At 39.8% G+C, this 26,144-nt stretch overlaps 1 protein-coding gene across 1 annotated transcript; it reads right to left on the minus strand.

The window, feature by feature from the left end:
* Window positions 1-688: 688 nt before the first annotated feature.
* On the minus strand, window positions 689-26,053 carry LOC104947893 (dedicator of cytokinesis protein 11-like). The gene is made up of 22 exons (XM_010774006.1): window positions 26,042-26,053; window positions 25,452-25,527; window positions 24,391-24,479; window positions 22,815-22,935; window positions 22,501-22,567; window positions 21,613-21,660; window positions 21,358-21,503; window positions 20,426-20,541; window positions 20,118-20,255; window positions 18,456-18,638; window positions 17,887-18,000; window positions 16,831-17,046; window positions 15,536-15,593; window positions 14,536-14,642; window positions 13,904-14,026; window positions 13,106-13,219; window positions 11,986-12,132; window positions 11,379-11,589; window positions 10,575-10,765; window positions 10,267-10,367; window positions 9,967-10,105; window positions 689-1,853 (listed from the first exon to the last, which is right to left on the minus strand). Exons 1-22 carry the CDS (start codon window positions 26,051-26,053, stop codon window positions 1,764-1,766), a joined length of 2,607 nt encoding a protein of 868 aa, XP_010772308.1. The 3' UTR covers window positions 689-1,763.
* Between the last annotated feature and the right edge of the window lie 91 nt (window positions 26,054-26,144).

The raw sequence follows: 26,144 nt of genomic DNA on the forward strand, positions 1-26,144 counted from the left end.
CTTGGATACTTTCCACCACTGGGTTTGAGTAAGCCCCTTAAAATACATTATTTCAATGTTAAAGGACTCCTAAGGGAGATATTAAAGAAAGAATGGTCCAAATCAAAGCATCAGAGTACAACAAATCCTTGTTTTTAGTACATTATTATAGTTTAAGCTTCTCAAACGCTGGATCCTACACTTCCCATAATGCATCTCAGTTTTTTTGAGTCTCCTATATACCTGCCTGACTTCTGGTTGCGCAATAGAAGCAAATCCCTGCATCCAAGTTACAACACATTGTGGCAAGCCTGAAACTAGAACAAGTAGAGGCTGTTAAAGCAGGTTAAAGTGACAGTTAGGATGTTTAGAAGTGGGGTTGTATGAGGTGCATATACATAGGTAGTTTAAATAAGCAAACAGCAGTTACAGAAGCAGGTATCCATGCTCCTCCCAAAGACACCAGACTACATTGAAAAAAACTGTATTTTTATCTTGTAGAACCCAGAGTTCCTTGTCTTCTGCTGCCTCTATCAGTTTGTGTTATTGTATGACTCGTGTTGTTTGTTCGGATTCAATATCACACCATTTTCTTTGGAGATGGACCTCATAGCAAACACCTGAGACTGAGGTCCATGACAACCTGGCAACACCTGCAGAAGATCAGAAACAATACTGTTGTTCTTCTGTTGAAAATGAACCGTCATTCTTGATCGTTTCTCCGGGTTTTATTGGAAAATGGTTTTACAAAGAAAGTTTAACAAGCAGCTGAACTTTAGTATACTGTACAATGCAATTCAAATGAAAAAATCTCATTGCTAGGACAGGTCTGGACCGAGTCCAAAATATTACAAATATAAATACAAACAAACAAAGATACAGAATTCATTTTACAGCATGGCTATGTACAATTCCTTAAATATGATTAATCTCTCTGCTAATTACAGTGTAGCACTTGTGAAATACTGTTTATAACCAGCATATGATGAAGGTCTTCTTACATTTTTTCTTCAGATGGCAAAGGCACTGGATTTTAACCCAGATGAGAGGATTCACTTATTTTCTGAAGTTAATATTATTCCATCCCGGTGTGTCCTTTTTTAGCCCATAAAGAAGACGTGTTTTAGTGATTGTTCTGAAGCTCTGATTTGCAATTATAATCTATTCTTATTCATCACCTCTTATACGTATTTCTTGACCTTTACAATGTAATCGTAATCCTCTACACTATGCAAACCCCTCTGAAGAGCAGCTTTATAACCCTCAGGTCTGTCTCTCTTTCTTTAGCGTCTGAACACATCGAGAAGGCATTTGTCTTTAAAACAAACCTGGTGCTCACAATAAGATCTGTCATTTATCTGTTTCACAATCTTGTAACCTGGCTGGAATGCGCCAGCAGTCTATAAACTCTTGGCTTGACTGAGTATCTCAAATACTTTTTTTTTTTAATGCAGAACCGGTTGAGTTCACATAGTTCCTTGTGGTACAATAGAAATATGCGTTTGTCTTCTTAAAGATGACTCAAGAAGGTGAAAATGAATTCTGGAAGAAGCTTGTCCTGCATAGACCGGAAAGGCATCTTAGCAAAGAGAGGACTGGAAAAATTGCTTTGCTTTAGTACAAAAAATAACAGTTTAATCCTGCAGTATTTTTGCAAATGCAGAAAAAGGTGCAACCTAGCTTGACTCTGCTTAAAACCCAAACCAGGTGTTGCAGTGATACATTCTCTGAAATACTGCTACTGTAGTTTGATTAGTACATCCAACTGCTGCAGCCGAGGAAGGTCAGCCCAGGTTGGGGGTCGTCCCGCTGATGGCACGGAACACATGGTGGGAGTTTTGTAAGAGCGAGCGCATCATATCCTCCTGGAAGATCTGCAAAACACACACAGTTCACACATAGGGGGGGTTAGAACATGTGGGCACGTGTTCTGGATTGCATTGGCAGATAGGATGTGACACACTTTGGGATGTGGTTCAACAAACACTGAGGCTAAATGAGAGGTGGAAAATGTGTTGTTTGTACTATGAAGGTATATAAAGGTATTAAAGCTACGACATTTATGGAAGATATCCCTGCAAAAGTAGTTAACTAGAAGTACAGAATATAAAGAAATGGTGATTATGTATATTTTTTGTCGTTCATTTTTTGCATATATTTTTCAGTGTTTTTTTTATGCTGTGATGTTATTGAAAAGTGAATATTGAAACGAAAAAAAATAATAATGACATGGCAAAAAACAAAGATAAACAAGAAAGGGGCCACACCACATTTCCCGTTGCTAAAGTAATTTTGTCGATGAAAAACACGTTTTGTTTTCAAAACTCTTTGGTATTTCTCTGATGTCTCATTTTAATCATCCTTCTGTTTGAATGGCTGAGTAAATCTTGAATTCAGAGGTCTGTCCCCAGGCATACAATGTTGCAAGTTGCTAAATAATTATTTGTATTCAAACAAAATAACTGTTTTTGTAGCGGATGAACACTATTGTCCATCTGAAGTTGTATCCAGTGTATTAGACAATTCTTACAACATTGATCTTCAAAAGACAATGCTCCGCCTACTCTTTCTGCACAGTTGATATGTATGGGGGTTATTCCCTATCTTTATTCAAGAGCGTGGTATTTAAATTTAAGAGCATACTTTATTGATTTCTTCCCTCAAACCCTGTCCTCACACTCAAATAGTGCCTGCTTGCGCTTAGATTTGCTCTGCTTCTGCTCAAACTGTAGGCTTGCACTCAGATATATTTCTGCTTACAGATTTCCTGTGTTCCAGCTTAAAACCTTTTCTTCGCACTCAGGCTGTTTCTGTGCGCTCGTGAAATGTCTGCTCTCAGATTTATTCTGTGCGCGCTCGGATCTTTTGTGCAACAACCCTGTCAAAATCCCTCAACCAATAGGAGGCCAGGTGTCCTTGCGGGTGCGTTCGCTTTACTTATTAGAGCGTCCAGTAAGGGCGGTTACTCTTTGGTTTATAAACTACCGCCCTCCACGGCTTTATGACATAACATATACTTTACTTGTTTAATTTACAACTTTTTAGCTACGTTCAGTGGCGGACTGGGACTAAAAATCAGCCCAGGAATAAAATAAAATAGTCCCTCCGTTGCCTTCTGCACAAAACATAGTGCGAGGTGGTTGCTATGCAACAACAATAACAGCTAGCGAACATATTAGACAGACAGCATTGTCGTCGTTTCGGTGCATTTTTTTTTCTGGAGATACAGTAGGTGTTTCTCAATCCACTCCTCCATAGTAAGGCCACCCGGAGGTCGAAGTTAACCTTAACTGTTTCCATGTTAAGCTTTGTTAGTTTCGTAGCGGACGTAATGTAACAGTTGTACGGTTGTAGCTTTTCTCAGACGCGGAGGAATACTGACTTGTGAAAAGTAACTACAATTATACCCGGGATATACGCTCATTATACCACGGCTAAGAAACATCAGATTGCTTGATTTGACTTGTCCGTTTTATAAATATATACTAACTGTGCTTAACCCCCCCCCCCCCAAAAAAAAAGTTGTAAATTAACTATTGGTTGAGAGATTTTGACAGGGTTGTTGCACAAAAGATCCGAGCGCGCACAGAATAAATCTGAGAGCAGACATTTCACGAGCGCACAGAAACAGCCTGAGTGCGAGGAGAAGGTTTTAAGCTGGAACACAGGAAATCTGTAAGCAGCAATATATCTGAGTGCAAGCGTACAGTTTGAGCAGAAGCAGAGCAAATCTAAGTGCAAGCAGGCACTATTTGAGTGTGAGGACAGGGTTTGAGGGAAATAAATACATATTCTGAACGTGAAATCAATAAAGTATGCTCTCAAATTTAAAGACCACGCTCTTGAATAAAGATAGGGAATAACCCCCATAGATATGCACATCTGTTGTGGCACAGGACATTTAGTCTCTTTGGGAGTGTCTCAATAATTAACAGTGACATGTAAACAATCCACTAAACTTCCCTGACAACTAAAGACTTAATAGATTTGGAGTGTTAACTGGCTGGTGCCAACCCTTAACATGATCGTGTGACTCAGTCATTGCTTTCATGCTGAATCACCTGAATAACACATCAGTCAGGCTGTGCAAGGATGTCATTAAAAGGTGACAGCACACATTATACCATGGTGATACATTGCACCTTTTCCCAACACATGTCAATCATCCACTACTGTCTCCAGGGGTTTTCAAAGTGTGGGAGGGTGAGCCTCCCCTCAGAGAACATAAGAACAGCCGCGCCCCCCCTCCCAATTATTATTGCTATTTTTATTATCATTGTTGCTATAATGCAATGAGCACGCCATTTGAAATTATTCCGACTGTTTCTCTCTTCTTGTCTCGTCTCTGTGTGTGTGTTTGAATCTATCGTGCTGACTCACTGACAGCACCGATTTGATTGGCTGAGTAGCGTCACCTCATTAAAACATTAAACAATAACTTTTTAAAACCTTTTTATCTTTATATCAACATTTTGGATAAATCCTTATATGCTCCCGGGAACACATACTGAACGTCAACTTTTCCTCCTTATTACACTCACCCCTACTTTAGTGGGAACAATGAGTCTGCGTCTTTGATGCGGATGATGCGGGGATCAGAGTCCTGCATCGGGTCGGGTACCCGTGGGTAAAACAAAGAAGATAATAATAATAATAATATTGGGAGGGATGAAACCAACGTCTGGGAGGCTTTTGGTGTCATCCTAGAAGGAGACAATAACCAACATCCCACGCTTTTTGAGCCAGATACGCAACTGCGTGTGTTAATAATTGCATGTTTTCACTGCTCCTAGGATATGGGGGTTCGGGTCGGTTTGCGGATCTTGTGCCGACGGGTCGGGTCGGTTTGCGGAACTAATTGGCAACATGTGCGGTGGCGGGGCGGGTTCGGTGTTACACGTCGCGGGTCTTGAAAATCAGACCCGTGCAGGACTCTGGCGGGGTAGACAGGAATAAACGCAGATCATCCTCTGGCCGCAGCCTTGACCGGTACTTGCTTTTGATCAAAGTCAATGCGGAAAACCCACACTCACACAGGTAGGTGGAGGTGAAGGGAATGAGCACTTTTATAGCCTTGTTGGCGAGGTGGGGGAGCTCGGTCTCCACAGACAGCCAAAAGACACTTTACTCATTTTTTTCTCGTTCTTTTTTTTTCACGCTGCGCCTCCCATGAAGCTCTCTGGCGCCTCACACTTTGAAGACTGCTGAGTCTATACTGATATCCATACTACAACATACCTTAAGTTAACCCCTACATTTGGTTTGATTATTTAAATAAATCTTGTTTATTAAACTTTGTTAGGGGGGTGGAATCATCCATAGGGCTAGCTTGTTAAACACGTGTTTATTTCAATTTCGTGAATGTACAGTTTTATCTTTATATTCTTGGATATATCAATCAACTGTTTAAAGGGGCCCTAATATTCTCATTTTCAGGTTCATATTAGTATTTTGCACTTCTTGTCACCCTGTGTCTGAAAACAAAGCCCAGTCTGCTCTGATTGGTTGGCTGTCTGGGTCTGTTGTGATTAGTCAACAGCTTATAGATATCCCGCCCCTTAGCCTATCACGTACAATGTGTCGGCGCGCTAAGCAGTAGAAGAGTGAGTGTTACATAGTGATGTAACTATGTTGTGAATATCTATGTTTTCATCATTTTTGTATCATCGATATCTTGCAATTAATCTGTTGCTAATTTAAACAGTTTTTTTAGTTTTATTAATCAATTTATTGAACATGTTAGAAACAAAAAAACAATAATTATAATTATAATATTAATCATAACAAAGTGAAGCAAAAAAATAAATAAACGTTCAAGGTATAAAAAAAAGAACATTCTCAAATAGTTTCAGTCATGTTCAAAAGGGGCAAGAAGAAGCTTACAAACGTTTCAGGTCCTACCCCCCCCCCCCCCTCCAAGCGTACATTTTTCTTGAAAATAAAAGATTAAGTCATCGTCATCAGCATCCGTGATATTGGAATCATTGTTTTTAAACAAATGTTTGTTTTTGTACAAAAATAAATAACTTTTACAATGACAAGAAATAGCAAGTATGAGTTCACAGGTCCTGCCCAGAACCATTCAGGATTTGGTTTCTAAATAATAGTTTTAGATTAGATAAACTTGCACAATATTTCAGCTCATTATTTCAGTTATTCCACAGATCAACAACACCTTTAGTTGTGATGCAATGAAGTTTGGAATTGGTTCGTATGGATGTTTTAAAAAAAGAAAATGCAGTTTCCTCTCAACATGTGCATGCTTTCTCTCCGTGTCAAAAGATTCAGACACTCACAAAAAAACCCACTTAAACCTTTAATTTCTCAAGTGCAGAATTCTTCCTTTAAGTTTTCGCTTTAGCATGTTTTGCAAGTGAAACCACGACCACATGACCTGCGACAAAGAGGTGACTAACAGCTGACACCTGAGAGTGTTTTAACCATCTCTTCGTTTTTGAACTGGCAGCATGTCTTTTGTTCGTGTTGATGCCATAGTTCCACCCTTACACAGGACACTACTCGTTTGAAGAGTGGTCTTTCAATATCCTCTGTGATGATAGTGTTCTTGAAAATGTACTATGTAAATATATTTTCATGAGTTACCCAGCAGCCGACATGTTATTCAAAGGAGGATTCAAGGACTGCCAAATGTCTGCCACATCAGCCGAAACCACTATCTTTTCGACTTTTTTTTGGTATGTGTATATTCTTAGATTACCTTGGCATTATCGAAAACATTTCTGGAGGGAATTGACTAAGAATGAATGAGTTAAAAAATAAAATAAAAATGGAGGATTGACACACTTCATGAACACATTACCTGTTTTCCTTAAAGCTAAAGGCCAGCGTATTGGAGAGAAAAAGGCAGACCAGTTAGTTAAGTGAGTTCAGAGCAGCTTGAGTAATATCATATGTCGGTAAGCGATGATGGGTATTTCCTCTTTGTAGATTGCAACATATTACAGCACATACAGACACATTGATACCTTTCTCCAGCGAATTAAACCAGTGCATTTTTACACTCAACTCTTTGCCGTATTGGGTGACAGGGACAGATGAGTGGGAGACATTGGGCATTATTTGTCCAGGAAATGTTCCACAGGAAATTAGGTCATTAGACTTTGAGTGAGTCACAACTCATTGTGACTTACTCAAAGTCTAATGACCAGTGTGAAAAAATAAAAATGAAGGATTATTATTGAGTTTTCGTATTTTTGACAAACCAGAATAAGTGGCTGCTAAATGCTATTAAAATGTTGTCAAAGTGAACTGCCAGTAATGTTCAACCCTAAGAAAGCGGATAACTTTTTGTAGTCTTACCACCCACAGAGCAATGAATTTGATGCTGCAAAAGGTACGCGATTAACTTAACGTATAGAATAGAATAATAGATAGAATGGGAGGGATGAAACCCTCTTTAATGGTCACACATGCAGAGCACACAGCGCACACACAGTGACATTTGTTCTCTGTATTTAACCCATCCTAGTACCAGGAGCAGTGGGCAGCTATTGTACTGCGCCAGGGGAGCAACAGGAGTGAGGGGGGAAGTGGGTTGTCCGGTGCCTTGCTCAAGGGCACCACGGCAGGGCAGGAGGTGAACTGGGACCTCTCCAAGTAGCAGTCCACTCTCCATATTTAGGTCTGTTCAGGGACTTGAACCGGCGACCCTACGGCTCCCAGTCCAAGCCCCTACTGACTGAGCCACTGTGGACTTTTGGATAGAGGTAACAAGGCAACGGCCAGCAGAATTCTCCATTCTAGCAATGAGTTGTACATATGTGTAATTTGATCTGTCTGAGTTTCCATTCAAATTACTCAATACTTAGACGTGATTCACAGTGATACACACAGCCGCACATGGAGCATGGGCGGCTATGATGCAACAGTATTGGGTTTCTGCTGTGATTGTGACTATAATAATTATAAAAGTTGTTTCAAGGAAAGATAGTCGCTAAAATAAGAGGCTCCCCAGCTTACTCTACTTAGCAGATATCGACTAGCTTCTAAAAAAGGAAAAAGAAGAAACCGACCCTGCCAGTTAAGGATCTTAAATGATGCTGAGAAGGTAATGACTAAAGTCCTGGCCACAAAATAACGTGATCATATCTCAACCATTGCAAATCTAAATCAGAGCAGACTTATCCTGTGCTTAATACAGTACATGGTTGCTTTCAAATACAATATATTCAGTTTATGAGACATCTTCACTTACACAGACACAACCTTTGAATCTGCAACTTTGCATCCCCTCTATTATGATATTGATTTATAAGTTAGTGCAATAAGAATCACGAGTCCCTCAGGTATCCATGGTATATCATTTGTTAATGTGGAAAGCCTTGTGAATGTATGCTGATGATTAATTGATTGATTTTGTAAAATTAGCTACCTATTTGACCTATAATGGACCGATGCTCATTTCAAGTCGATATTAGTAGTTAGTGCCTCTCCTGTGACATGTCTCCGTGCTTTAATGTTCAAAAAGCTCTTTTATGTTTAAAAAGCTCTATTTTTCTCAAACTGCCTGTGCTGCAGCACCTCTTTTCACCCTCTGTCTGAAACCAGAGCCCAATCTGCTCTGATTGGTTAGCTGGCCGGCTCTGTTGTGATTGGTCCACCTCTTAGAGAAGTCCCTCCCCATAGCCTATCACGTACAATGTGTTAGCGCTATGGTTACATAGGGATGTCACAGAGGTAAACAAAGGGGTGCAATGGAGGCGGGTTTGCACTTCATAGGTTCCTGTACTATCCCTTCTCAAAAACCCTTTCCACTTTTTGCCATTGTCTGTCTTTAAACTCCTGGATTTAGTAATCATCTGCTTGGTCCGGGTTAACAAACCTGCTCTATGTCTAAAGCCCACTTACAGAATGTAAACAGTTCCTGTATATAGCCATTATAATGGGGCTGCAAATGCGATGGTTCTCACTTGATGGTCATGGTTTTTTCTCTCTTGGTCATCATAACTTCCTTCTCAGAAACTCTCTGTAGAATTTGAATCAAGATAAATTGTCTCAGTGAACCCCTCTATAGCATATAGCACCGCACCAGCATTAATGGGGAGGGACACTCTGCTGTATTGGACATCTGTTCATACATAGATACTAATTCTGCTGTAAATCCATAATCACATTTCCATTGCGTCCCTTAAGTAGGTGTGAGAGTATTTCCCAGAATTCTCAACCAAAGAGACACATTTTAATGATGTTCTTCTCTTTTACAGCCAAACCGTAAACAATTGATCTCGTCACAGCTCTTACGATTCCAGTAAATACTCATCTCAAAGAAGCCTGAGACCAAGACTTGGACTTCCCAAAGTGAATTTACAGAAATAGATACATTTGTCTTAGACTGCATTACTGAGAAACTTTAATTTATCCTATGAGTTTCTAAGTTGGTACTGGATCACAATTACACTTTTGACACCGACCATTATAATAAACAGAGCCAGGCTGTCATTTGTTCTGAAAGGATATGGGCTCTTCCCTCCTATCATAACCAGGCTTTCAAGGTAGGCATGCTTGCAGCTGAAACAGTACCATTAATTACTAAACTGGGAATTGTCCCAAAGGAGGTAGCTCCATCAAATACAGTTTGTGTTTCAATGCTATTTCTTGAAGGTGCAAAGCCAGTTTTGTCATTGCTTGGTGATAACTAACTGTGTTACTCATGAGCTCTGTTGTTTTTTGGATATTGTTATTGTGTGCCTTGCTACGGCAGGCTCGTTTTGCCAATTTTGCAGTTCACCATGATGGTTTTCTGTGTTTTACGTCTTTTATGTGTTTTGTTTATTGTAAAAAAAATATGTTTTTCATTTCAGAGCGACATCTCTTTCCAGAATCAGTTCTATCTGATAACCTGCCACAGGCAAACCTGTGAGTACTCAAGGGAAAATATGTAATCAGCCAAGGGTGTGCTCCTTGTAAAAATAACATATTCTGTTTAGAAACACTGTTTTGATTCGCCCAGAAAATAAAAACAATTACCTGCTCGTGGATGATGTCAGAGAGCTCCTTTACCATTTCTTTAAAGTTGGACTTTAGGCCCTCATGGTACTCAAACTGGTCCTCTTTGATAATCCGCTCATTTATGTCTAGAGCCATACTGCAAGCCTGGACAAATTGCCTGCAATTATCAAAAGTATTAATTACAAACTCAATTGACTGCTTAGAAACAGTTTTAAACAAAAAAGTGACTGTTAACCAGGAATGAGGAAGTAAGGACAACAAAGAAATCCAACAGAGAAGCAGCTTAGTGATTAGGCCACGAAAAAAAACAATGGGTACCTGAAAATGTCCTTGAGGTCTTTAACTTTCTTGTTGCCACACTGGTTGGATTTACTGTCATCCAAGAAAGCCCTAGCGTAGGCCATGGGACCTGCATTCACCTGCAGAAAAACATGTCTGAGATTGTTAGGCATTCTTGATTGGATCAGCGCACAAACAAACTAACAATTGGCACGTTCCATTCATGCTTTCTCACGCCACTCTGATTCCTCACACCAGCCCAGCTTTTCGCAATCTCTGGGCAGTCATTATGAGTTATTAATATTTGTTTTTTTTTACTGAGCTGAGTCTCTGATTGAGGCCTTTACCTGCACCGAGACGCAGCCCTGCAGTTTGAGTTGCAGTTGGATCATGTCCACTTCCTGGCTGGAGCACAGTTTGGTCAGCTCGGCCGTTCGAGCCGTCATCTCATCTATGGCCACTTCCACCGGCTTCAGCTCCACCTGCTTCTCCCCGACCACCTCCACGCGCTTCTTCACGTAAGGGAATGTGTTGGCAGCTTGAGATAAAACAAGAATCATATAGGGTCGAATCATGCGTTCAATTTAAAAACACAGAGAAAAAAAAAAAAAAAGTGACAATATGCTTCTCAAAGGGTCAACTTGAGATGATCACTCATTTGCACGCAATCATATCTGATAGAAAGTTTTGGCAACACTTGTCATTTTTTATGACACTAAAAATAAGGAACAGAATGAGCCGATTCATCTGTTGCTATTTAGGTTTTAGTCAAAGTATTGTGTCCCTTAGTGACTGTAGGTTCACCATGAGAACTACATTTAAATAATAACATGGCTTTGGGGGGATATTTTATAATGTCAGATAAGCCAAGGATACTTTAATAGGGTGTTTCTGGAGGAATGGAAATATACATCTGCTTCTCGCTATGGTAACCAGCTGTTTAATGTTCAAGGCCATTTAGGAGCTAACAGTACTCAGAACAATGGGTGGCCAGTCCAAAGTCATAAGAAGAACTATATAACGCACATTTCTCCTTAGAAAAGATTGTGCAATACATGATCTTGGGAGAGATTAACAACCTCATAAAGAGATACAAATACATGTATTATCACTGTGTTGCAGTTTCTGATATGAGATTATGTTTTATGTACTTGTGAGCACGCTCCTCCTCTTGCACTGCTCCTCCACCCCGCCGTGCGTTTTGCCCGACAGCGTGTAAGGGGTCTCGAACACGAAGCGGTTGATGTTGTGGCACTTCTCAAAGTCAGTCTTCTTCTCTGGGGCCTCCTTGTCCTCAAAGTACGCCTTGACGAATGTCACCTGGACGTAGGCGAACTTGGGGTCCAGGTCTTTGGGGTTCACCTGTGGGAGAGCAAACACCTCAAGTAAGATAACTGAGTTTTTGACATTTCAAAAGAAACATGTTGCTGTCATCCTAAAGCAAAACTAAATGTTCTAACATCACCACAGCTCTTGACTGCTTCAAAACAAATTCATGCCGCCTCATGGAGCTCCACTGACTCAGATTAAAAGCGGTCAAGAGTAAAGGGGCCATATTACGCTTCTGGGGTTTTTTCTTGTCCTGTCTTGTGTTATATAGGTTTGTGTGCATGTAAATGGTCTGCAAAGGCTGAAATCCCAAAGTTCCCTCCAGAGGGAGTTTCCACTTTATGTCATTTTAATAAACAGAATGTCAACCCATCAATCACATCAATGCAAACGATTCCCACTTTATCCGTCCTCCATGATCTACTGCACCTTGTTTGAGTCCTGGATTATCTTGACGTTTTCCGGCCCAAACTTTTCCCCGTACAGTGACATCAGCCGCTGAGAGATTTCAGACAGGCCAGTGAGTTTGGGCTCTTTGTAGATGTACTCCTTCCCGTCCTCTTCCTCAAAGAAACCCTGCGATAATTACATAAACATAAAGAGACAGTCCATTGGAAATGTGCTTTAAGACACATGCATTAAGAAATGTGTTTCACAGGCTTAAAAAAAAGATGTTTTACACCATTATAAACATGTTGTTTTTGCCTTCTGCACAAGTAAGATGCAACACATTTGTATTCTGCATGACTCAGCATTTCTGTAAAGGATGATTACATGTAACGTCACTGCAGTTATTTGCTTTCATTTATTGCGTGCCTCTCCTGAATCTGCATGTTGCTTATCTATCAACAAGGCTGTACTCTAACCTTTACACCATAGTTACACTGACAGCATATTTAGAGGTCAAAATGTGAACTATTTGATAAGAGAGTAGTTATTCCGTGTTATGATGGATGGGCATGGCACACGCCTGAGCAGATGGCATCCAATAACAACTAATGTGTTTCTTCATTCCATTCCTGCTGAACATCCTGCTTTGTGTTTGCGTAGTTGTAGCACCCTTACTGCGAGTTCTTATACAGTGCCAATCCACAGCTTTTTCCACCGTAAACAGTAATAATACATTTGTTTTTTTTGCTAATTGTCTCTATCTTCTACTTATACTTAATATGCATTTTTCCACATCATTTTCTTCAAAGCTTGTGGTAAAGGGTGGAGTTCTTTTTTGCTTTTTAGGTTGCATATATATACTCAGTTACGAGTAAAAGACCTGCATTCATAATTGTATTTAAATACAATTAAAAAAGTATTAGCATTACCAGTACCAAAAGTAAAAGTACTCGTTGTGCAACATGGCAATTTTAAGCACAAGATCTTTTTTGAAATATTTTATTACAATTATTTTAAAATGTGTTCATTACTTCAGTCTGCGCTTGGTGAACGGGGAGTTTATTTGAATTATACATAACATTCCTATTTACCTGTGTTTGTCATTTCAATCTTATTCAAATAAAGTCCTCATTGAAACTGGCTTGTTGTCGGATCTCACCTGTCCGTAAAAAGCCACGCGGAAGTATGTACCCAGCAGCCTGCGGCCCGAATGAATCACCTCCATTATTTTGTTGTACGCTCTGTGCAGGCTGTCGTACAGTCGGCTTAGCTTCTGCAAAAAAAAAGGAGAAGAGAGATGGCATGGTCTATTTTCTGTTTTCTGTGACTGAGCAGTGCGTGCAGGAGCAAGAACAGGCATTTCAGTTTTCAGTTGTGCAAAATCCAGACTAACATTTGAACTAAAGCTGTTTTTGAATCACATTATTTCAATATTGAGAAATGTCTGCTTGAGCATGAACATGTGGTAAAAAAAAGAAAAAGTTCACAGCTTGAGGGTCATACAGAGCAGTTTGTGTTTTAAAAAATGATTTTAAGACCTGATATAAATGTTTTCTATAAAGCCTCTGAGAGTCTCACACCCCACCCTGATGTTGTTCAAGAGCAACAAGTAAGTGCTATATTAAGCACCTGATAAGAACAGGTTTAATAATCAGAGAGCAGTTCAATAATGTTTGACCAGGTATCTTGTTGTGTAAGTAAAGGCAAACTAAACAAAACGAGATGCGAACAACCCACATGAAGCCAAAGAGTCAAAAGATGAGTGGAAAATGAAAATGAGTACACTTTACACACAAGAATTTATATCAGGATAATCTTCTACAAAGCCTAGTCCTTACATAGGTGTGATTACTTGACCTTCATAAGCACGGGGACATGGATGGATCGCTTTGCAAAGAGAGGCAAGAAACAGTGGCTGCATGTTTACGATATCATGATATCTGTTTGAGAGCCGTACCTCGTACTCGTGGCGCTTCTCATAGATGGGGATCATGAGCTTGGCAATGTGCGTGATGAGCTCATAGCGTTCGGCTTTCCACAGCGCCTCCACACAGACCTCCAAGTGTTCGACCAAAACCTCCTAAAAAGGGATAGAAAATGCATTTGAACCATATTTAACAGAATAAGACTAACAATTTGGATTCTACATTAGGATTTAATCCAAAACCCGAGTTAAATGCCAAAGGTACAGAATTGTTTGCTATTACTACATTTGAAATGTGTTTTTTTATGTTAAATATTGTCCAAACACAAGTACATCCTTTGAAGTAGAATAAGGGTATTGCCTTCACACTCAAAATAAATGAATTTATTGAATATATTGTTGGTAGTAGTTTGGTCAATTATAGTGAATTCTGACTTGTTTTGTATTTTTTACATTGTTTATTCTATAGATACTCTTATGATACATATCTTTCTTTTTTATGCATGTATTAGTTTTCGTTTGTACGGTACTCATGTGCAATGCCTTGATCCCATGCTGCTGTAACCAAAACAACTCCCAATTTGGGAAACAATGAAAGTACTTCTCATCTAAGTCATTTCACAATGTCATATGCAAGCAACCAAATGAAAATGCAGCAGCCAGACCTCGGTGTAATAGACGTCTTGCATTCCGGTGTCTTCCCTCATGGCAGCTTCCTCTTCGATGTTTAAGGTTATCTTCTTAAAAGCTGCCAGGCCGCTCGGGAACAACTCTTTACAATACAAAGCAAGGAGGTCAAATAAAATGCTTTTTAAATACATGTCAAAAAAGGAATATTTTCTATCAAATACTGTCATTCATGGTTTAGTTCCGAGGTTGCATCCTGATGTAGAATATAATAACCTTTGACTTTGTTTGCATGCTGTGACCTACTATTGTAATGTTATTGTACATCTGAATCTGTGTTTAATGTGCTTTCTTTTAGGATATTATTGTTGGATCTCAATCAACCATTTGTTGAACCCCATAATTATCTTTTTCTGTTGACATGCAACAAAGGTACCCGTTTCTTATGATGAGTATTTGACAGCACGTTCCGGTAAATTAGCTAAATGTCACTGTGCTGGTGTAATAGTGTCCGCCTCCAACAACAGTCAGTGGACATACTGACTTGTCTTTTATCAACAGCTGTTCCTGGACCACAATGCTCAACAAAGAGAACTGTGTGCTGTTAAAGGCCACGTCCTCAAAGCAATGTAACTCAATTCCTTTTTTGAGGCGCCAATTTGATACTGGCAAATACCTTTCTTATTTTCTTAGCACTTTCATCAGTCAAAAGGTCTTCTGCTCTGTGTTTGATTACAGTATAAGTGTGAGCCTAAAAAGTAGCTGTGTGTGTGTGTGTGTGTGTGTGTGTGTGTGCGTGCGTGCGTGCGTGCGTGTGTGTGTGTGTCAGACAGCAGGAAAGGAGGGGCAGCTACTGTATCTCATTTAACACAGGTTACTCCCTCCAGTGAAGCTCAGTATACAGGTGTGTGTGTGTGTGTGTGTGTGTGTGTGTGTGTGTGTGTGTGTGTGTGTGTGTGTGTACAGGTGTGTGTGTGTGTACAGGTGTGTGTGTGTGTGTACAGGTGTGTGTGTGTATAGGTGTGCAGGGGGACTTACTTTTCCTGTACAGGTATTCTGCAACCAGCGCAGCCACATGAACGTAACACATGGCCGCCTGTGAAGAACAAAAACAACCCCAACAGGTTTTAGTCAACACAAGATTGGAAGCATATATTTTATAAAACAGACAACAGCAAAGGTGAAATTGCGGTTTACATTTCTACCTTTATTATTTTGTCGCTTTTGTTTGTTCACAGCGTAAAGCGACCTTGGGTCTCTTGAAAGGCGCTATATACAATTAATCAATTATTATTACATGCAAATGTTTCATTGGCAGTGACTGGTTTACTGGCACTGATATGCACAAGATGTATTTCAAGCGCATGTCACGTTGACAGTTTGTGACTCATATCTAGCAGCCACACCTATCATTTAAACTGGCAGCTGTACAGAATGTACAAAAGCCAGAAAGCAGCCAGGTGTAAAGTTCACCCCTCCTTATTTATTTAAGTTCATTCAAGTGAAGTTCTTCAAGTTCTTCAAGTTCCCCTTCTCTTATCTGAACAGTAGTACTGCATCATTGTGACTTTACAAAGTATTCATAGTATAAGTATAAAGACTTCAGCTTCAGCCACTGTCTCTCTTGTTTACACCAAAGTAGGATGTACCAGCCGATGTTTTATTTTCTTGATAACCATAAATAAACGTTTTATTGCAGCTTAACCAAATAAAAATGACCTCGACTTGAGCTCTCTGATTTATGTTGTAGATTGTAAAAACATTGTAAACAATTTGCTGCTTTATTCAGCCTGTGTCCTGTTGCAGCAGTAGTAAGTATGTACACTATGTAGGTATATATTTTATTTATGCATTTAAATGTGCTACATTATAGGAGCAGGAGTGATTCAGGGAGTAATGCTTCCGTGAAACCTTGTGGGCTTGGAAACCTGAGACTGAAGGACTGACTCACTGTGTACATCAGAGTCTACACAAGGGCAGAGACTCTGTATGCTGTTTGCTTTGGTGTTGCCACTGTGCCAATAGCAAAGGAAATATGCTTGAAACACTTTCTTTTAAGTGTCCTGACAGCTTACAGTTGTAAGTGATCGAGAAAGTGGATTTCATTGCATGCAAAGAAAGTGATCAGCGTGTGTTACTGATTGTATTTACTTGTTATTTTAAATGAAACTTGTTTTTAGGGATGACTGACGCATTTGCAGAAGTTTTTTTTTGTATGTACACCGTCTCTGATAAATAAATAAATAAAATAGATGAACCAGGAGCATAGCAATACTTCTGTGTGGACACAGGTGGTTGTAAATATGACACCAGGTGAAGCATTCCGTTGTTACCTCGGAGAGATCTCCGTTCTTCAGGTGTGCTCGGGCCATGCTGTCCAGCCAGGTGCGTCTCAGTTCGGGGGTGCTGGCGTAGGACCGGGCCAGGCTGTACTGGAGGTCCAGCAGCATCTCCGGGTCTTTCTCATGCTCCCTCATCTGGGCCGTGGCCATCAGTACCGTGCGGATCCGCTTGGTCAGACCCTTTACTTCAGAGGGGAACGCCGTGGACTGTTTCATGCAGAGAGGAATAAACGTTTGAATACATGATGTTATGAGATAAATGTCCTTATCCAGGCTAGATAGATTAAAATCATCCTATACATTCTCACTAATTGGAAATTCTTAAAGTGCAGTTTAAGTATTGATTTGTTAGTCTTAGGGGACGTTAACTTCAATAACAATGCGCTCTTATTTTGAAATAAAGACAGCATGAAGAGAGGATTGAAACCATAATCAGTAGCACTCACGTTGCAGTGCTGATCAAGTGATTGTGTAGGAAAGCCTCCCAGCATGCACAGGGGCAACAGTCTCATATGCACACATGTCTTAGTTAATGCATTCTAAGTGGTGTTATTGTGGTTTGCATTGCGATCCACTTTGTTTCTACATTTGTTGCACTTTATTCTGAAGCTGTACTGTACGCACGTTCAAGACACGTAATCAGTACCTCTACAAGGCCTCCTTGTAAGAGAATCTGTTATCGATCATCGTCGCCTCGTACGGTACATATTTACAGTCTAAACACATCAGTCGTATCGCCACGCCACATATTCAATCTCACAATGGAAGCGAGTGTTTTAAAAAGGGGTCCAATGGCTGCTCTAACAGGAGCGTAAACACAGACAGAGAGAGATGGATCACAGATGGGCTCTCTGTAGTTTTTGGGTTGAATCCTCTCTTGGCTTTGGGCGCAGCACGGCTTTATATGGAAAGATCTAATGTCCCAAACATTTACCGTACTTAATTTGGAATAACCTTCTTTCTTTATTTGTTTCTATATATGGTTTCTTATTTAAATCCTATTGCATTCAGAGTTGTGATTGGTCTGACTTTCTGTTACTCCTTTACCTTCATGAGTTTGTCACTGTTTGCAAAGTTGTTGATGATGGAGAGAGACTCCTGGAAGCGAGAGCTGCCGGTCAGCGCCACGTCGGAGATCAGCTGACTCACAGCGATGATGATCTGGACAGAAAACAAAGGAGCACAGTGAGGGGATAGTGCAGAAGAACGAGGACTGAAGGGAGAAATGGGCTGGCTAAGGAGAAGAACAACAAAAAAAAGTTGGGTAAACACAGTTCTACACCAAATACTCTGAGTGTATACTGTATGTTTTCAGTCCCGTGAGATCTAATGGAAAGCTGGACGGCTGAGAAACTCGGCAAGGCAGTGTGTGTTTTCAAACTGTTTAAACAACATCCTAACATTCTGCACCTGCATTATGAAAGCATCTGAAGTTCCCATGAGGAGCGTGTGTGGAAAAAAAGGCTAAAGGTCAAGTGTTGATATGAGTGTTGAGATCAGGAAAGACATTGTTACAGACCACCAAGGCTATGGGATGTTGAGAGATTGTTCTCAGGACAGATCTTTAGAGGCATGACTTCCTTTTCCTCTACTTCAGAACAAACCCCCCCCTCTACCTGCAGGTGCGTGCGTAGGAAGGTCTTCCTCTTGGTGTACTCGTAGTTGTTTCTCATCAGCAGGTAGAGCAGGGCGGACGCCTCCGCCCTTAGAGACCCCATCCTGGAGACGCAGCACTTGAGGACCTCGGTGCACAGAGCTTCACACAGCGTCACGCGGCCCTTAAACAACACCGACGGGAACTGAGGGGACAACATGTTAGGGTTTTAGAGGGCAGGGGTTAGGGAAAACACTGTTAGTATGTAGGGGGGCAGCAGGTTAGTGGCAGTGAGACATTAGGTAGGGACAGGAGCTGTGAGTCAGATAATACAAAGGTTTATTGACATATGTATCCGTATATATCATGTATATGTATTATGTATTCAATATTTATACTGTATAGATATAGAACCTTCATTATTGATATGTATATATTCACTGTTGGCGTATTTTGCTCATCTTCTTCTGCTGATATGTGTATCTTAATTGTTTTTGATTTTATTATATATTTTATGTAATTAACTTCTAAGTCTGATCTACATGCTGTGACAAAGAAAATCCCAAATTGGGATCAATAAAGTATATCTTATCTTTATCTTATATGCGCAGTAGCTAGTGTGTTGCTATGGCAATGCAAATCTTAAGTCCTAGGCTCCTTGAACAATGCAACATAAATATATATATATACGACTTAAAATAATACAAAAATGAAAATAGTGCAAAAACTAAAATAATGGAAATAAAATAGTGCAAGAGAATGTTGAAAGGGACCAATGTGCAAGTAATGCAGGAGTTTTTATCTTTTATTTGTGGTCGTTTGACTTCTGTTTAATGACTTCCTGCTTAGTATGTTTGACAAGGATCCAAACATGCAAATTTAATAAATAACACCAACATTTTGGGGCCTTTTGAGTTCTAATGTTTAGAGAGGAAATGTTTGATATGTTATTGTGAGAGGCCATGCATGCAAAACAGAGCGTGACCTGCTCCCATTACACCACCCTGTGTAAATATGGCTTAAACAATTTACAACACATTGGTTTGGCCCTATTCTCACTGTGGTGTATGTGAAATTGAGTTACAATAAACTACAGTGTGAGTGGTGATACAAATAACATGTTACCCAGTAAGTTACCCAGGGCAACACTGTGGCTTAAGCTGTGGTTTAGAGAAATTAGATAGATAACCATGGGATTTGTAGATGATAAAAAGCTGTATCCATACAATTCTTGTTTTGACAGTAGGTGACTCAGAAACTAGTGGCTCGCATCAAAACTATAGTAGAAAAGAAGAACAAAACATGCCAGAACAAAGTGTCCCCTGGTGCTTTAATATCATTCACCACACAGCCAACAGTTATATTGCAGATACTAGAGGGCAATTCCACTAAATACATGCGTGCCCCTTGCTCCACTTTTGGGAATACGTGACATGTTCCCTCACGATTCTAAGATCAGAGACTTGTAATAACAAATCTAAAAATACACATGATTAAGATTGATTCATGTGGGAATATGGCAGCAGCAACCCAAACAAACCAAAGTACCAGAGATATTTATGCTGTACATCCGGTCTCTTTGTCTATTACAAATACGATTTCAACGCACAATACGCCCTTCTTTTTTTGATTTTATAAATAGTACAAATACGTAGAAGGACTGGGGTAGAATTTGTTAACATACCTTGTTTATGAAAGCCCTTAGCGCGGCGAACACGTGCCTGAGGGCCGCTTCCGATTGGCCGACTTTCAGGAAGGTCAGGTAAACGTCAAACACTTTCTTCATCAGGGGGTTGTGACCGTCGCTGTCCAGCAGCTGGGTCTGACACACACAGAGACACTGGGTTCCATTTTTCCCGAGAGAGATACACAATCCCCATCCTTGTGTGTGTGTGAGTGTGAGTGTGAGTGTGAGTGTGTGTGTGTGTGTGTGTGTGTGTGTGTGTGTGTGTGTGTGTGTGTGTGTGTGTGTGTGTGTGTGTGCGCACTGACCTTGAAGCACTGAGTGAAAAAAGCAAGGACATCCAGGACGCTAAGAGAGACCTCCGTGGAGATGTTTCCCTCCAGCACAGCCTGATGGTGGATCTCTGCTTCGGATGGCCCCGTCCCTAGAACACACAGAACAAGCACACGGGAAAAAACAAGTATATTAGAAAAGCTGTATGATAAAGGCTCACACAGACCAGATTATATATTAAAAAAACATACATGTCTCACTTTAGGGATGTTTCTCTTGTTTTGTTTTAGCACTGCCTTTTCTGATTCTGGACTGTTAAATTATCATTTTTTTATTTAGTTCACAAGGTAAATTACCAATGTTTTTTTGGATACAATTTCATGGATAATAATACAACGCCTTACGTTACCAAGTAACATTTTAGACAATTTAACTTGTTTTCAGGTTTGAAAACAAAATATGTAATTATGACACATTCATGTTTCTATGTGCAGTTGATCCTGTCAGTTTTTCTCTCAAATAGACCACATATTTCTCAAAAAGTTTCAGTATGGATTTAACACATGTATTAATGTATTAATCTTTCCTTTCAGCTTTACACAATGTGATTGTGTGTGTTTAGCATAAATCTAGGAAAAGCTTAACTTTTGAGTCTTACAAGAGCTGCATATTGGCTGGTTTCCAATCAGGTACAAACATCATGGTAAAGTGTATTGGTAAAGCTTTGTTTAATCTTGGGATAACAACAGCTTACAGTGTGGTTTTTTTGTGCTGGATCTTCTCCAGACATCTGTTAAGTACAGGTATGACAAAGTTAGATTAACTTTGCATTAAAAACCTGTGTGGCTTTCTAATCACTTAGGTTCCCCAAATCCAACTGTCAAGTGAAAACCATTAGGAAATCATAGGTAGGGGAAAAAAGCGTTAGATAAATTTTGACCCAAAGTTTGCATAAGTGTGTGGTTACCTATATTGAGAGTGAGGGAGGCTTCCATGGTGCTGAACTGGTTTAACTTCGTCTGCATGAGACTGGCTCGGTTGCAGCGCATAGCTGGCATCGTCTGAGACTTCCTGTCTGACGAGAAAAGTTTTGACGCGCAAATCTCCTGACTCCTGTATGAATAATAGATCCAGAGTGAGAAACATTGTTCATTTTATAGAAAGACACAGACAGAGACCCTGCGGATATTGAGAAACAAGTTAAGAATTTTCCCAGCATTACCGGCCAATGTTCCTTTTGCCAATGTAACGGAGCTGAACCAGACAGGTCCTGCAGAGAGAAATAATACAACATATTAACAGGAGAAGGGAAAATGTTCATGTTATTCTTTCACCTTTTAGTTTTTGTTTAAAGCAATGAGAAATTCTATCTGGTGATCTGTACAAATACCAGGACCACTGTGTTCGTTGCAATTTTTTGTAATTGTTGTTTGTACAACTCAACTTTGGCAACACTTGTCAATCAACTGCTGATGAAATACTGTTGGCAAGGAATAAGTAACATAGTTACAACCAATGTACTGTAAGACGTCCGTGACTTTACATACAGGGTTGGGAGGGTTACTTTAAAAATGCATTCCGTTACAGTTACTAGAAACCAGTAACCAAGATATTTAGTGCCTGTCATTCATTAAGCATATTCAGGCAGTAACCTATACACCTACAATGAAACACAAGAGCACAAACTACAGTTTAAATAAGAATAAATCAAATCTGAGCTGACAGAAAATGCTTCGTTTTAGTTGAACTCACACAGTTAAGCTCACACACACTATTTTATGAACATATAGGTTCACCTACTGAATTAGAAAAAGAACAAATGAACCAAAGAAAGTGAAAACCATAAAGTAAATTCAGGCAGTAAATGTATGGATTCACACTTTAAGTATTAGCCTACAGGACAGTACAGCCTACAGAGACGAAATAAAATCGGATCCTTTTATATCATTTAAGGGAATAAAGTGACCTTGTTGTAATGTATCCTGATTACGTAATCCTGTTAAATGTAATCCTTTACTCAACAAGCCTGCTTACACTAGCCGACCACGTCATTTTACTGAATGACAACGGGCCATTATGTGGTAACGTTTTCTTTGTATTCACTACTCACTCCAGCAAACTGAGGAAGTTCATGATGTCTTGAGGGCTGACTTTGTTCCAGTAGGCCATGAGAGTGTCTGTGGACAAAAAGAAAGTCTTTAATGCATAACAAAAAACAACCTTTAACCATCATCAATCAAATCTAAAGAAATAGTTCAGGCCTCATGAAGAATGATGGGGAGAAGGCTGGCTGACTATCATTCGTAAAAATCTTTGTTTATGTATTGTTGTGCCAAGTTTCTGCGTAGAGGCTATCCCAAAATAGCAGAAGGGACATTGATGTCATATCCCGTGTGTGGTGAAGGAACGTAGATATTCACTGACCCTCTGACAAAGTCTTGACGATGTGCAGGAAGGAGAGCAGGAGGCCTTTAATCTCGTACGGTCCCAGTCTGCCGATGGGAGGCGCGGGGCTGCTGCTCATGGTGGAGTACCGTCTCTGCAGCTGCAACACACACACACACACACACACACACACACACACACACACACACACACACACACACACACACACACACACACACACACACACACACACACACACAGTGAGATATTCAAATCCATGATGTGGAAAAGTCTGTTTACACTTTGTTTGATACCTGTTTGGGGTTTTATGATTAGACAACAAGCCATTTTGTCTCTCCATAGTGTGTCTTCCCTATCCTGTGTGTGACTTACAGCCACAGAAAAAGTCTTTAAAATCAAGTCACATATACAAAGTTCATTTTTAGAAAAATACTTGTTGATTCCCCGAAACAGATGGGAAGCCATGTTTTACTAACAGTGACTCAAAACAGAGTAATGTCACAAGATTTATCTGGGATAAACTCATATTTACATACAACATTTTCTAGTAACTTACCCTTGTATAGGTTAAACTATTCAGTACAATTAAAAGTTCATGTTAATATTTATTTAAATCATTGTCTCCCCACTTGGTCAAATTCTTGCTGTACTGATCTTTTTTTAGATGAAGCAAAAACATTTTGTTGTTGTTGTGTTTGACTGTTTACATCTTGAAGTGAGTAAATATGCATAGTAGTTTACCTCATAGGTCATGTTTAGTGAACCAAGCTGTGGCCAAAAATGGACACAGAATAAACCAGTTTTTATGTGCTGCAATGTACGTATGTAGATAGAAAAAATCTAGTTCAGTGCGTCTTTATTCAACATCTGGCTGCCTTAAAAGAGAGCGGATACACACATCAGACCAGGGAATATGATTAAGTCTGTGTGTTTTCCAGATGAAACCTATTAACAGCATACCAGGATCAAAATACTATTGACATTAACACAATGGTAGTCTTTGGCGTGAGATAAATAAGGATTCATCTAATTTATTGTGCGGCAGTTACACAGCAGGAACTGTTTAGGGCTTGTTATGTTGGGTCAGTGTTCAGAGAGAGTGATACTCCACACTGAGAGGTCGATGGTACACTTTTCAAAAGCAATACATATTTTTTTAACATTATTCTCACCACGGTTTGTTGAATGTAGTGTGCAGTCTTCAGATTTGGATACAGAACAGCGTGTCTACGTGGCATGAGCTTAAGATAACCAATCACATTTTTCTTAAATAGTCAATCCTTTGCAAAGGGGAACTGAATGTGACTTAAGAGATTCAAAACTAACTAATTGAGGGAGCGAAAGCCCAAAAACTGCCAGGTTAAACGGGGAAAATATGTAAAATGTTGCTTACACTTAAGATTATTTTGGCTGGCTAAGTATATTTAGCTTCTGCCCTATCCAGAACAGCGCATTGGGTCATTTCTGTCTGTTTCTCCGACTGGAAGGGTTCCTACCACAGTCATAAGTATTAAACACACTGACTATGGATAAGTACCTTATACAACCCTACTTAAAAGCAATGAGAGCCATCTCTTTAATACAGTCTGTTTACCTCCATGCTGTCTGATGTCCCTGAGTCCAGAAACAGAGAGCATCTGGAGTCCTCTCTCCTCACAACATGGCCATTTTGAGCGGGCAGACCTAAAGCCAAAACAGTCAAGTATTGTTAAATGACAACCGATAGCAGGACTTTTTTTGAATTATTATTATTATTATTTGCATTTAAGAAAATATGTTTTTTAAAGGGCATACACAACAAAAAGAAATACATTAAAACTATAACAGATCAAATACAAGTTGATAAATCAGAAGAAAAGAGACAAAACAATAAATAGAAGATAGTTGACGGATAACAAATACATATTTTATTCTTATACGTATATTATTATCAACAACTTTGTAATGTTTTATGTAGTGTGCCTCGCCCATTTATTTTTCTGTTAATTATATTTTTATTGATTCTTTCTCAAGCCCAGATTTACTTAAGCTAATATTTGATGCAATAAAAGATACTCCTAAGTTAAGTATTACTGGCTTGATAAAAGCCGTTCTGTGGCTCAGGAGAGGTACTGTGAAGTCTGAGAACCTAACCCTAGTTCTGTCACCAGGGAAAAGATGCTTTTGAAATCATAAAGGTCAGAATGTGTTTTTTTACTTTAATCTGTCTAGTGACTTTATGGCAATGCAGTACTGCATTGCTGGAGAACTCTTATACACATTTCACAATAAATCAGTAGAAAAAAAACGTTTCTATGTGAATTTGAGCCTTAAAATCCCTACCTCAGTTCACAGTTGAATTTGAATCAAATCTATGAAAAGAAGACGCTATTAAACATAGCTGACATTTTTCAAAGATTTAAAATGTTTTTGTTGTTGTGGTCACTAGTAAATGGTATGCTCATTTAAACAGCCTTAGGGTAAGTGCTATGAGGCTTGTTCTTTCTATTTCCAAGAAACAAAACAACAAAGTACAGCACAATCTGAGTGGCACATATCTTCTGCTTTCAGAGAGAGTGCTGCTAATGTAACATAAATACTGCCTCTGCTGTGATGCTAAACAGGAAGAGGCCAGATCCCAGGTGTGCTGGTTCTTTTCTGAGGATCCAAACTCACCATGTTCTCTGTCCATTGCAGTGCTGATCCTCCTGCTGTCTGTGTATCCGCTGGATATAAGGTCATCTCTGGAGCCCTGCACAACCACAAGATGGAAGAAGTGGCATCTGGGTTACTGTCAGGATGTCAACAGCTATATAAACAATATTGCTGGAATTACACTGCGGGATTTCGCAGATTTAATGATTAAAATAGACGAAAGCCTATTTTGCACGAAACTGTTTGTGTGAATGCTCCCAAACACTTTCAAAAGCTCCTTAAAAAAAAATGTCTTCTTCATGAGCTTAAAGGGGCCCTATTGTGATTTGTGGGGGTCTCCCCTTTCCTGTAGTGTGTTCTATAGGTTGTTGTGCATGTAAATGGTAAATGGTCTCCAAAGGCTAAAATCCCCCCCCCCCTGCCTGAAACGCCTCCATTAGACTCATTTGTTTACTTCTGTAACATAATGACATCACCAAGTAACACTCGCGCTTCTTTGGCTAGCGCTCCAACACATTGTATGTAATAGGCAGGCCTATTCAAATGGCGGCCCAGACCCAACTCCCGAGTGGCCCAGCCTCCCGTGACCAAATTCCTACACTAGTACAGACCATGTACTCCATGTTGCCTAGAAACCACCAAACCACAACGCAGTGCGTTTTTTGAAAGTGCATCTAGTGGTGCTAGTAACGGTGGTCCTATGATAGCAATTCT

Source organism: Notothenia coriiceps, unplaced genomic scaffold, assembly GCF_000735185.1.
Source record: "Notothenia coriiceps isolate Sejong01 unplaced genomic scaffold, NC01 NC01_scaffold00013335, whole genome shotgun sequence".
NCBI lineage: Eukaryota > Metazoa > Chordata > Actinopteri > Perciformes > Nototheniidae > Notothenia > Notothenia coriiceps.